This window comes from Buceros rhinoceros, unplaced genomic scaffold (genome assembly GCF_000710305.1).
Source record: "Buceros rhinoceros silvestris isolate BGI_N320 unplaced genomic scaffold, ASM71030v1 scaffold11331, whole genome shotgun sequence".
Taxonomy (NCBI): Eukaryota; Metazoa; Chordata; class Aves; order Bucerotiformes; family Bucerotidae; genus Buceros; species Buceros rhinoceros.
In genome coordinates, this window is record NW_010394868.1 from 55,318 (window position 1) to 68,380 (window position 13,063).

The 13,063-nt window shown below is 36.8% G+C and overlaps 1 protein-coding gene across 1 annotated transcript in view; it reads right to left on the bottom strand.

Moving 5' to 3' along the window:
- ADAMTS19 (ADAM metallopeptidase with thrombospondin type 1 motif, 19) overlaps positions 1-13,063 on the bottom strand; it is a 54,035-nt gene that overhangs the window by 37,456 nt on the left and 3,516 nt on the right. Inside the window, exons 3-6 of the mRNA XM_010145359.1 lie at positions 7,648-7,749; positions 5,907-6,037; positions 4,165-4,334; positions 976-1,103 (exon numbers count right to left, since the gene is read on the bottom strand). Of these exons, the coding sequence (XP_010143661.1) occupies positions 976-1,103; positions 4,165-4,334; positions 5,907-6,037; positions 7,648-7,749 (531 nt within the window). The remainder of the gene's footprint in view (positions 1-975; positions 1,104-4,164; positions 4,335-5,906; positions 6,038-7,647; positions 7,750-13,063) is intronic.

The following is a 13,063-nucleotide window of genomic DNA, read 5'->3' on the forward strand; positions in this document are numbered from 1 at the left end:
CGCTCTTCCTAATCAGTTGTCTAAGATGACAGTATAAAATGTGGAAGACCTTACGGATTAGACTTTCACATCTGATTAACTCCTTTCTCTGTGACCGTTGATATGCCAAAAAGTCAACTCAGTCTTTGTCAGATGGGTTTGGTTTAAGGATTTCGTTTTTTCCTGGTCTTTTTTTAGTCAGTTGTGAAAAGTGAATGACAAAACAAAGGACATTTTTTCAGGAAAGATGGGCCATATATTACATTAGTGGTTAAACTTGCAAGTGTTACATAGTGAACTCAAGCCCAAATTCAGCAATTTAAGACTATTTTAGTTCCAAGTACTCAGTCACTCACGAAAGGATAACTATATTTATGCATTTGTAGCCATGTATACATGCATGCATCTGTAAGTTAATTTGTGAAGTTGTTACATGTGTTACAGTATCTAGCAATGCTGTTCCTGAGTTAAAACTTGGTTTTTCACTGAATTCAACGTGTGCAATGAGAAGTGGACAAAGAAGGAAACCAGGTCTGTGGGATCTTCATATAGAACAATTTTCATGATGCACTCTAAAAGCGACAAAAGTGCTTCTACGAACTAAATTAATTCTGAGGATCAGGAACGGCATAAACACTCAGCTTTAATTATGTGTTATTCTGCTCCTTTGGTCTTGGTTTATTTAGATGTACAATTTTGCACTGCTGCAAAAGGAAGAATTCGACATACATACATACATTCCACAGTAAAATTTTCTAACCCGTTGAAAGGCTTCCCTTGAAGATGAAATCGGTTTTCCACTCTGCAGCAGTTTATTATGAGCATCCCTATCATCACAGACACACATTCCCCAAGCTAACCCTTCAGCTGCTTCCCATTCAGTCTTGGTCACATGTACTGCAACATGCTATCAGAGAAATTAGACATATGCAAAACAAATCCATGCACTTGCATACATGTGCCTGTGTATTCAGGTTCAAAATAAGTCATTCATACCTGGCATCTACCATCTGCACAGACATCTAACCCATGCTGGCCACAAGAAGTTCCATCCATCACCTTTTCTGTTAGAAGAATAGGTTGATCCTTCCCAGCCGGTAAACAGAATAAGGCACACGGCTTTTCTGTAGCAGCAAATGATGTAAAAAACCACCAAATTGGTAAAAGGTCATTTCACAAATACAGAATTATTATCAACTTTATTTTTAAAACTGGTATTTGCTTACCTGTGTGACATGAATCTACAGTAGCATAACAAGTTATCCTAGATACAATGCAAAAAAAGGGATTTTGATCCTTTTCTCAGCTATTCGAAAAACTGAGGTTCTTGTTCCTGCTAGAGCATACTGGTGCTGTAAACTTAGCATAGTACATAGTACTCATGTCATGTTCACTGTTGCAATTAGGAATGCATATTACAGCTGTTGGAGTATTTTGATTGTAATGTACACTTTCATTCTATTATATTTTTGCCAGATCATAAATATTGGTCAAAAAAGAAACTTAACACTTTCCAGTTTTTCTAACTATGCAGGTTAAAGAGAAAAAAATTTAGTGACTGAGACACCCTGGGAAGAAAAATATATGGATGTATAACGTCCATATTAAAAAAACCCCAAAACCCAAAAGACAACCGAACACATAATTTCTAACATCTTTACCAAGCTAAAGCAATTTTCTACTACATTTCTAAAACATTCTGTAAATCATTTCTAATTTTGAAAGAGAATAAAAAAATAATATTCTATGTATCCATGTATTCCTAATAGTCATAATTTATAAATAATGAGCTTCCTTCACCACTGCCAAAGTAATACCAAATAAAATAAAGTAAATCTCCTCTCAGTGGTCAACTGCATACAAAATTACATGATTTTTTCATATCTTTATTCACTAGTGTACTGACTCAGAACTTCTTGCTAAATCTGTTGCAGATTTTTGAAAGGATAAAGTCAATCCTGAACTTGAAACTGATTTCACTTGGACACAATCTACACCACTCTGACTTCATTCTGACTTCTAGATTCCTGGAGAGTGTTTTTATTAGTAAATTAAATAGTTCCAGGAAACATTCATGGGTACTGTAATTCTACTGTCTACATAGCTGAACTCTGAAACCGTCTATGCCACATTTTTTGTGCTTGTGCTACATAGCACCAGCTTGGTCTAGACGGGAAACTGCCACCTGCAAAAGACCATTTCCAAAAAGCTCTTCAAGACGTCACTGTCCTTTTTAGCGTGCAAAATATTTGACAAGTACGGACACTGGATTTCTGTGCCAGCTGACGTACACATCAGAGTGGTCTGGGCACATTTAATGTACTAAAATTGACACAGCCTCTGGTTATCTCTAGGGGACTGGTGCAAACAGACGTGATCTCTTTTGCCAACATGTGAAGCCAGTCAGACACAAGCCATCTCCAGCTGAGAAGCGTCTCTGCCTGAGTTTGTGCCCTCTGCATTCCTGTTACGCTCCTTAAATAGTAATCCCAAAGTTCCCTGGGACCTTTAAGCATATATCAGCATTTTTTAAAGGAATACAAGATTAATGACCTAAACATTTTTTTCAAGGACACTGAACTCAAAAGAGTAACAGTAACTCAACAACATGGCACAACTTCAACAGACTATAGAAGACCTCACTCAAACACAGTAACTGTTTTGGACATAGTGCACAGTTAGTGGCTGCTAAAAGCTAAGAGCGCAAATAATTAAGGATTTTGGTACAATGTGTTTCTGTAATATTGGAACTCTTCAACTGGTGTCCACATCTGTCCCTTGTGGCACCTCAAGACAACAGGATCTCTCAGAACAAAGTTAGGTGAAAGCAAATATCTGTACTCCTCAACATGGGATAGGCGAGTGTCAAGATTTTTCATCAGATGACTGAATTATTCAAAGTTAGGCTGGAACCTTCTGATCCCTTGGAATATAAACCATGTGTTCCTGTGCTAAAATGAACTTTAGTAGAATAAACCAAAACTAATTCACTAGATAAGCATCTATAAAACAGCTGCAGAGAGTTCTCCTTACTATGAAAACGAGCTAACATACAAGCCTAATGAAAAAAACCTCACAAGTTTTCACTTTAGCACCTTGAGAAAAGACTTGAAAAAGAAACACCCTTGTTTAGCTAGGCCTATAATAAAATAAGTTCTTGATAATAAATTCACATTTGTTTGTGATTCAGCAAAATAGTTCTCTTAAAATCTATGCTTCCTAATGGTTTCTGAGAATTTGTTTCAAGAGTTAAGTATAAATGGCAATAATGAACTACTTAAAATGTGGTAACACATACATACAGCATTCTTGTGTCATTCCAGGCTCTTCTTTATCACCAGTTGCAATGATTTTGTTAATTTCTCAAATTAACTGTTTCATAACTGAAGTATTTCTGTTGTTTTGTCTGTTTGTTTTTATGAAGTAAATTACATCATAACAATTTAGTGAAAATTCAGTATCAAGAACTTTTGTAAAATCTTTTGTTTTCTAGTTGCTGATTTTTTTACACCAACATTATCTTTGCAGATACTATAAGTTTGACATTACCATATTCCTACTTCAGCGTGCTCTTAGTGATATTGTATCTAAGCAAGTTTCTAACTTGCTGAAGCAAGAATGCAGGATGCCAGGACTTTGCATGCAGCAGCTGCTATGATTTATAGAAATCTTATCTATGTTTGCAGTATGCATTACCTACGGATTTTGGCCAAAATCGAACACCGGTATGTGAAATACTCAAGCTAAAAGGGCTCTCCCCTTCCTCAAAAAGAGCAGCTCACAATATCTGTATTTTCTTTTTGACTTGGTAGGTAGAAGCATAACTGATATATGCATGCTTAATCATGTGGCTAGCATTCCTCTAGAAAGCTGTATTTCTGGGTCACTCCATACTACTTTTATGATTAAATAGGATGACATACCGATGTTGAATTTCAGTTCAAATGTAGTAATTACATATCAAGAAGGACAAATTCAATAGCAATATAAGACAAAAGATTTCAGAACATGTGAAAAAACCACCAGATCTTGTCTATGAAATAAAAATGACTTACCAAAAATCTCGGGCTTGGATTTGTTTGTTTGCTTTAGTTTTTAACGTATCTTTCTTAATCAACAACAATACCAACAAGCTATAACCCATATGAGCAGACGGTAAGAATGTGGGAGATGGCATATACTTACCATCATTGATGACAGCCTGCCACTGGTGCACGTGCTTCTGATATGAAGATCTGACACTGAAAGCATGGCACTGCCAGTCCCTGAAGGCAGGCACGCCAGCAGGGCAAGAAGGATTTTCACATACTCTATATTGCATCGTGGGACCTTGACACTCTCCTTCAAGGCCTGAACTAGAAAAGATGGTATAAATATCACGCTTTATTGTTGGTAATGTTTTGTTTTGTCAAACTTACAGTACAGTTTATTTATTCTATACATAAATTCAATTTAATTTTTTTTTACACATAACATTAAGAAGTCATCCTCAAAAAATCAAAATCACAGTACAAAACATGTTTGTCCTCTGTGTGTACTAATTACATTACACATAAAGAGTCATGGGTGCTAAACTATAATTTACACTTGGCCATGAAGGAGCACTAGAACTAGTATGAGTGTTCAGCAGAACCTCAGCTGCAGTTTTGACATAGCTCAGGTGATTTTTCTCTAGCTGGACTGAGCCAAAGGTTCAAAAAAAAAAAAAAATAAAACCAAACCACCTGCAGATTTTCTACTCTCCTATTTTTACAAGTGTGGTGTCGCAAAGTTCAGACAATGTGCTTTGTTTCTTTTTGGTTGCTCCAGTTGTGCTTGCACGTCCTAACGAACAAATGCAAAGGAACAGTGAACTGCAGAAACTGGAGCTAATTATTTGGAACCTTGCCTGGAAAAATGAATGAATGAAAGCAAAATTAAGCCATCCCTAAATTCTAGAAATAGCTTTCAGGCATACAGCTGGAAGTGGCATTTAGATGCAGGAAATAAAAGCATTCTGCATATCCAAGGGTTCTGTTAAACTACCACGCTTTTGTCTAGTGATATCCAAGTTTTCCTCACATTTTTTTATCGAAAATTTCTCCTTTTTAATCCCTCTGTCTTTCCTGTCATCACTTTTTGCCCCAAATCTGTTACACTACCTTTAATCTTTCTTACCCTCTTTTGTTCAATGATTTTCCTAAATCATCTACTACTGTAGCCTACCCTACCTTACCCTAGTCTAGCCTACTGGTCTAGCCTAGCCTAGTCTAGTCTTATCCACACTTGCCTTCATTACTTGCTCTACTCTGTTCCCACTTCTCTGCCTGTTTATTTTTTTCTCTTGGTGTATAAATAACCCACAAAAGAGAGATAAGCTACTGAGTAATTAAAAGGAAAACATCTTCAGCTGACCACTGAGACATGGTGAAACAGACTCTGTTCAAGTCAATGGTAAAACTCCCTTTATCCCCAATGACACAAGGCTTTCATTTTCACAAGATATGGACTCTAAATGTTGCTTCTAGATATTCTATCTAAGTGGTTGTGAAACTAGTAGAAAGTCGCAATTCCTTGGCTCTCCAAATGAAACAGAAGTCAGTTTTCTCCAGCAAAAGTTCGAAAGAGTAGAACCACACTCTGATGCTCTGCAAGTCAAAAATTACAAATTTAGTTTTGTGTTGTTTCTTCAGGTGAAGCTTAAAAAGAAAGTTGTATTCTCCCATTAATATTATCTGAGCTTCTGACAGAAGCAGAAAAGAGGAAAAATAGCGTTACCATGCAATAGAAAACCTGCAATACCTATTCTTAAGTGTTTTTCAGTATTCATAAAAAAAGAATCGTTTATGTAGAGGACAACTATATCCTAATGGATTTATGTACTCATAAACTTAAATTCTCTTCAGAAATTCTGATGAACACCAATGGAAACCTGAACTTGTTTTTACCCAGGGCATTTGCGTTGTCGACTGCTGATTCCAGTGTTGCAAGTACGGCTACAAGTGCTCCATGCGCTCCACTCCCCCTCCACGTGCTCCGCAAAAGAGGTCCGATTGATACACTCTCCAGCCTTACACCACTAGGTGAAAATTGAACTCTTAGGTAAATAAATGAGGCATATGCAAAACAATCCGCTGTTCCACAAGCACACAGGAAGCACAACATAAACATTATGTTCAATACACTGTGTTCATATGAGCTGGATCTATTTTTTCCTATGGTTCCCCATAGCTTTTTCTTTCAGCACACCTATCCCTGGAAACATTCAAAGTCAGGTTGAATGGGGCACTGAGTGACCTGATCTAGTTGAAGATGTCCCTGGTCACTGCAGGAGGGTTGGACTACATGCCCTTTAAAGGCCCCTTCTAACCCGAACCATTCTATGATTCTATGAGATATGACAGGCAGAGACCTTTCTCTGGCTTAGTGGCCAAGGAGCAGGTGCGTCTCTTGTCCACAAGCTGGAGCACATGTTCATTCCCAATAAAGGATGCCTCTTGGTCTAGCATGATGGAAATGGACCCCAGACCATGCTGTCCCATTCAACTGAACCTGGGCACTGTCTTGGAAAGTGCTTTTGGGCCTAGCCCAAACTCACTGCAGAGATAGATCATCCTCTAGCTGAACTGTATGGATGATCACAGCACAGTGTCCAGGGCTGTTCTCAGGCTTATTTGGTTCACTATTACAGCTCCCACATATCTAGCAGGAACTCCATTGTCACTGATTATCCAATGACAATTTCAATAGAAGGATATATTGCAAGTAACAGAGAAAATAAGATTTCATTCACCACTTTTATTCAAAGAAAGAATGGAAGCCTCAGTAAGCTAGTGTTGAGAAAATCAAGAGAATTTCTGGCATTTATTTAAATAATAAAAATCATTTCAATAATCTTGCATGCATATATCATTTCCCAGTACAACTGCAACTTCTCACTTAAAACCTATCTAATCTCTCATGTACTCTGTAACCTATGTCCATATCTCATATAAATCATCATAACCCTGCAGAAATTAGTACTTTATCAACTAGTTGAATATCTATCCCACGTATTATAAGATTTCAGCAATTGCAATGCAGTAAGGGTACAAGTAAAAATTGAACACTTGATGTCATTAACATCGGTAATTTAACCCATTTGTCTTTGCACTCTGAATTATTTGTGAATCGCTATGATCAATGGATAGAGTTAATGAAGAAGTCTCATATTTTGAGAAAAAAACCCATGTCACTAAGTCAGTAAAGGCCTTTGTCACTCTTAGAATATAATTCCATGACTCGCAGTGTCTGTGTTAAGCCTTTGTTTGGGCATCTGAAATTTTTAAGGACTTTTAAGGACATTTAATGTAATCCTTCCTGACTTCAGATGAACATTAAATTTGTCTTTGTTTGCATACTTAAAATAAGCGCTGCAATGATGATATTCCATTAACAAATAGGGTACAAAACCAGAATGAATTTGAAATAAAACATTTTTTAAAATGGCTAACATTTTTAAAAATTCAGTGTTCTTAGGGAAATGTAATCACTTCTATATTATATAATACATAATACATTCAACTATAAAATCTTAATGATAACTGAAGTAAGCAGGAACTTGAAACAAGTGCAAAGATCTGTTCAGCTTGTTTCCTTAACTGTTAGGTATTCAATGTCATTTATATTGCTTTTCCACCAGAAACATACCTTTCCAGTGTCACAGTCTGTTCCATCCATTGGTGGATCCAGTTTAGTTTTGCATTCATTTTCACTTTCCACCTTACACCACAAGCCAGTGCAAATGACATGCTGAAAACCAAACACACAAAGGTAAGCACAAAATCTAACTCACACAAAATTACTTTCTGCATGCAATTCACTAATATTGTCATAATATTACCAGTTCGATGGTACAGAAGTATGTTTAAAGATTAGGTTAAACACGCACAAAACCCAAAGTGGGCAGATTCTCTTCAGACTTTTACTAATCATGAACATATGGAAAACGTCAAGCTGGTGTCTGGATGGAGAGGGGGAAGAATCCTTTAAGTCTAACCCTAGGGGTCATGGTCTTTGCATGTAGCAGATCTGACAAAGCACATAGGAAGAGCTTTGCCCCATGACGTGAAGTAGCCACTGTGCAGATGCCAGAAGCTCCACTAGAGCTTCCCCCAGAGACCGGAAGAGGTATGAGCTTTCTGGGAATTATTTTTAAAATGAATTCATTTTTTAAATTCTTTTATTTACTGCTCATCCATTTTATGTGAAAGGCAGAAAAATAGTACTGACACAAGCGAAAAAAAAAAACCAAAGTTTTGAAATTAGGCCATGTCTATGTTCAGTCTTTGTGAAGTGACATAGAACTATGTTCACAGGAGTTTTGTAAAAATGCAATTGTAAGAAACTTTGAGGTTTCTCTAGGACTTCCCAATTCCCTCTTGTCCATACCATCCTAATGACTGACGCTATCTTACACTCTTACAAGGATTATATAACTCCTCTAGAATTCATTCATTCCTCCTCAAAAAAGCAATCACACCTGATATCCACATAGAAGGTACAAAGTAAACCGACAAATCAGGATGAAATATTTTTTATGGGAAGAAAAAGACAAGGGAGATGAGAGGGGTACTAGTCATTAGTGAATTTTAGAGACGGAAGGAAAAGCTACTAATTCTGTCCGTCTTAAGCATCAGAAAAAGATAGTTTTACCTTCTTCAAAAGAAAGTAGAGCCTTGAAGTATGCTGGCTCACATTTCCCCGTATTTCCTTGGCAGTTTTCCCTATTTTTCTCTAAAAAGTTCTCCTTCTCCCATGGTTTTCAGTCATGACTTCATTCCCCTTGCTGTCTTGTTCCCCCCTTACCGGTAAACTGGGTGGAAGTGAATAGAGGGCATGTGGGGCTCAGTAATGACCTGAATGTTATTGCATGGGCAGACTGATTCCCCCCGAATATGTATAGTACTCCCAAAGGGGGGCAAAAAAGATCAGGAGAGGGGGATGAGTTGCAGCGAGGATAAAGATAAAGATCTGCTGTTTTTCTGAAACCAGAGTTGCCAGAAGATGTGCTTTTCCTGACTGATATGATTTGTTACATTGGTAAGTCCACTAAGAATCTCTGTGTCTTTCACACTGCGCATGAAAAATGTGCTACCTTGAAAAAAGTCTTATGGCACCGGAAACATAATTAAATGGAAGATTGTGTCCGAACCAAGTAACGGGACAGTTCCAGGGGGAGTCTTGCACGTAAACATGTCTGTAACATCAGCTTTCAAAAAAAGTTGAAGATTGTAGAGATCTGAAGCATTGCACAGAAAAAAGAGACAGGATGGCAGCAGTCAGACTCGCTCCTGATTCATGCTGTTTTACAGTTTTGTGCTGAAGCTGAACTAACAATAGTTAGCCTATGCGTATCCTCAAATATAGCTATAGAAGTCCTAACCTGTTCCTGAATAATTTTAACAAGCATTTTTCAAATATCAAACCATAATTTCTCTTCTTGCTCAAGAGAGCATGCACTTTCAGATATAACTTCAGAGCCAAGAACTAAGCTTAGCAAGAATACTTCTGAGCCAGTTTTGTAAGACAATGTAGATGAGACAGAGTATCAGATGTTCATGAGAAAGTGCTTCCATACCAACTATGAAAAGACAGACTACACTGCTGGAACAACTCCACAAAAATATACGCTAATATAACATTCCTAACGCAAATTATTTTTTTTAAATCCCAAAATAATTTTTCAATAACTACATTGAGGAAAAGTCATCTAGGTTTTCAAAAAATAACATCAAATTTTCCTTTATGTCATCACATTTTAAAGTATGTTATTCTTTTTTATTTCCTAAATACTTTGATCTTGTGCACAGTCTCAAGGGCATATGACTGTGGAATGGTTGACAACAAAACTAGACAGAGTTCTTTGCAAATTTGGAAACAATTCTTCTAAACTTAGGACTACATCAAGTCAGATTTACAAGGATCTGGGTACCTGAGCACACAGATGTACTTGAGCTGTGTGAATCAAATAAATCAAATCAAGATGCTTGTCTTGCTAATGTGTTTTGTATGCATCTGCAAGTTTCTGCAAATACTTGGATACCACTTCCTCATGAACCATGAGTCTAACTTCCCCAGCTAGAAACATTTTCGAGCCTGCATGCTAGAAACACTCACTTCTCTTCACCAATATTTAAAACAAGCATTCAATATTACTATAACATTTCATCCTAGACTTTGAGATTCCCCAAACCCAAGAAAATGGCTGCATGTGGCTGAGGAGAAACCAGGATGCACACCTTGGTTTTACCATTAGCAAGTAGCAATGCTGAGTATCAGGACTGAGTTGAGAACTAGCAGAAATCTGGAGGCCAGTGTCAATATCAATATTACAGTCACTACAAAGTCAAAGCACAAACTTCTATAACAGAAATTTACTCCTCTGGGGAGAAAGTTTCATTCAGCCAAAATCAGGGTAATGTTCACAGAGCTTTATTAGTTATCTATTGAAAGCACCGATCAACGGCCATTACAGTTTTCTAGACTAGCTGAGGGAAGTAAGTTACCGGAGATCATAAACTTACACCCGTGATATTAGACTATTCGCAATCTGTAAAGTATCTCCTTGTGTGTACTCCAGAAAACAAAATACTGCTAAGGACACACAAAGTTTTTTTTCTGGAAGAATGTGTTAATCATGAGTTTTTAACAGCAAAAGCTTGTAAAATACAACATGAAAGTCACTATGTGCTACAGAAATAGCAGACATAATTCCAGCTGTCGGGGGTTTTTTTGGAAAGAAAAGAGTGAGGCAGGTCTGTGTGCATCCGAGGGATGCTTTTGCAATCATATAAGCATCTGGAAAGAAGATGCAGTTGAGAGGAAAGACCAGAGACATAAAGAACATTTCAGAACTGTATTTGGGCAAAGTCAAGATTGTTTAAAGTGTTGTGGTGGAGATGAGGACAGATATTTCACGAGGGCTATAATATTTCCATGACTTTCATTCTTTTCATTGTGATCTTTCCCTGAAAAGCTTTAAAAATCACCATGAAATATAACCAGTCACCTAGTTCTTAGCAAAAATCACAGCTGTATTATGACAAGAACTGTTTTAGTGGAACTGACTAGATAGCATTCACATCCTGGACTTTAATCTTAAAAGCCAACATTTAATAGTTCAACAATTACATCAAATTGTCAAGTACTACAACCACATTTAATCATCAAGAACTACTTCTGGGCCATGATCTCACTATCTATTATGTGAAACAATGTTAGAGTCTACTCGATTCTTGTGTAAGACGTCATGAGCATAAAAGCAAACTTGGCTCTCTTACAAGGGAATCATGATGACATGGTATAAATCTTGTACTCTGAGATCCACTCACACTTTTCTCAGGCTTTATAAATTTTGCTTAAGGTATGAAAAAAAAGTCTTTGAAATAAAGATGAAAAGGAAAAAAGAAAGTCTGGACATCATTCATGAAAGAGGAGTGGAGGAGTCTCACTTAAGAAAATAGGGGAGTAGGCCCTCAAAGGCCCCTTCAGTCCTTTGCTTTAGCCATTAAGTTATAAAGAGGAATTCCTGATAGCAGGGGAAAATCACTGGTATCTGCAGTGTTTCTCACAGATTGCCATGTAATGGGTTTGTAAATTTTCCTAAAGTGCTGATCAGTTGTAATATTTGTAGAAAATTACATCTCAGCAGAAATGCATTATTGATTGTACCATAGATACCTGTAAATTATTTTTAGATCATTAAGAAAATTATTTTCCATCATTAGTCACTTGGTTTCTTAGGCGAATAGGTATTATATATGAAACATACGCGTTTAATGGAAAACACTGCATGGAAGTCTCATCATCAAATAATCTTCCAGTCACAAAAAATGTAAGACTTTCACATAGTTTATAATTTAACTTTTACATAGTTACACTGAAGTACATGAACTGTTTGGCAGGCAAAAAAATCCAAGAAATCCTGGGTAAATATTGTTGGATTTACTGAAGTTTAAATGAACCTTCAAGGAGCATGTTTCTTTCTCATTTCCTGGCTCATGGACAACTGTAACCACAGTAAAATGCCTGTTACTGGCAGAGTAGAAAAGAGCATATAGATATAAAAGAAAGTAGTTTGGATTTCATGGAAAATTTGGTGGTTGCCAATGTATAATAAAATAATTATTTTAATGCATTAATACTGTAACCAATGAAATAAAGTATTCAAAGTGGAAAAGCCTTCTAAATGTTGACTTCTCTAATGGCAGCCCCAATAATCTGCACAATCCACACAGTGAACTTTGAATCACCTTCATAATATGTAGAATGCAATTATTTAGTAGGTTAAATTAAACATATTTGTTATTTCCATATAACATCCTTGTTATTTCAGAGGGAGATGATAAAACTAGCTAGTGACTAAAAGGAATTTGCAGTTAGAAAATGTTGATTTGCACAGTTCATGTACTAGAACTCCGGAAGAATTTCTGGAAAGTTTATACAGCTTTGTTCTAGCCCAGTTTAAACTGCAACATTTTTATTTTTCTTACTCTTCATACATAAGAGAAACATATATAAGAGCAGGATGGCTTTCTTATCCCTTGGGCCATGGTCTATCCATTGCCCTGAATTTCCTCTTCACTGTAGAAATCTTATTTAATTGAACTAGAATACTGTAAACTTCCGTAAGAGAAGAGCTAATTTTAAGACCCACAGCAGGGAATAAAAGAAGGAGATCTGAATACAGTGCCTAAGCTTGCTGTAACTATCTTTTCAGATCTACAGTCTGAGTATTAAATTTCTTGGATTTTTTTTGTTGGGGGGAAGGTGGGAGTGTAAATTTTGCTACCAGACAAAAGAACGTAGAAGAAAACCTAAGTGACTTTACAGAGACTGGCAGCGCAGCTTTAGAGAGCTTCTCTTTTGTCTCGGTGCCCTCACCAGATCTTCACAATTCTGTCCTTAGTGTCTTTTATTATTTTTTATGTAATTTCTAATAGGTCCAAAGCTTTTAAAGATGCATTACAATAATTTTCTGGTTCAGTGTTTGATTGTACCATTTCTGGTTCCGGATTTCCAGTTTTGCAGAGGATTTTGGTGAAACTGTAGAATGCTCTTTCCC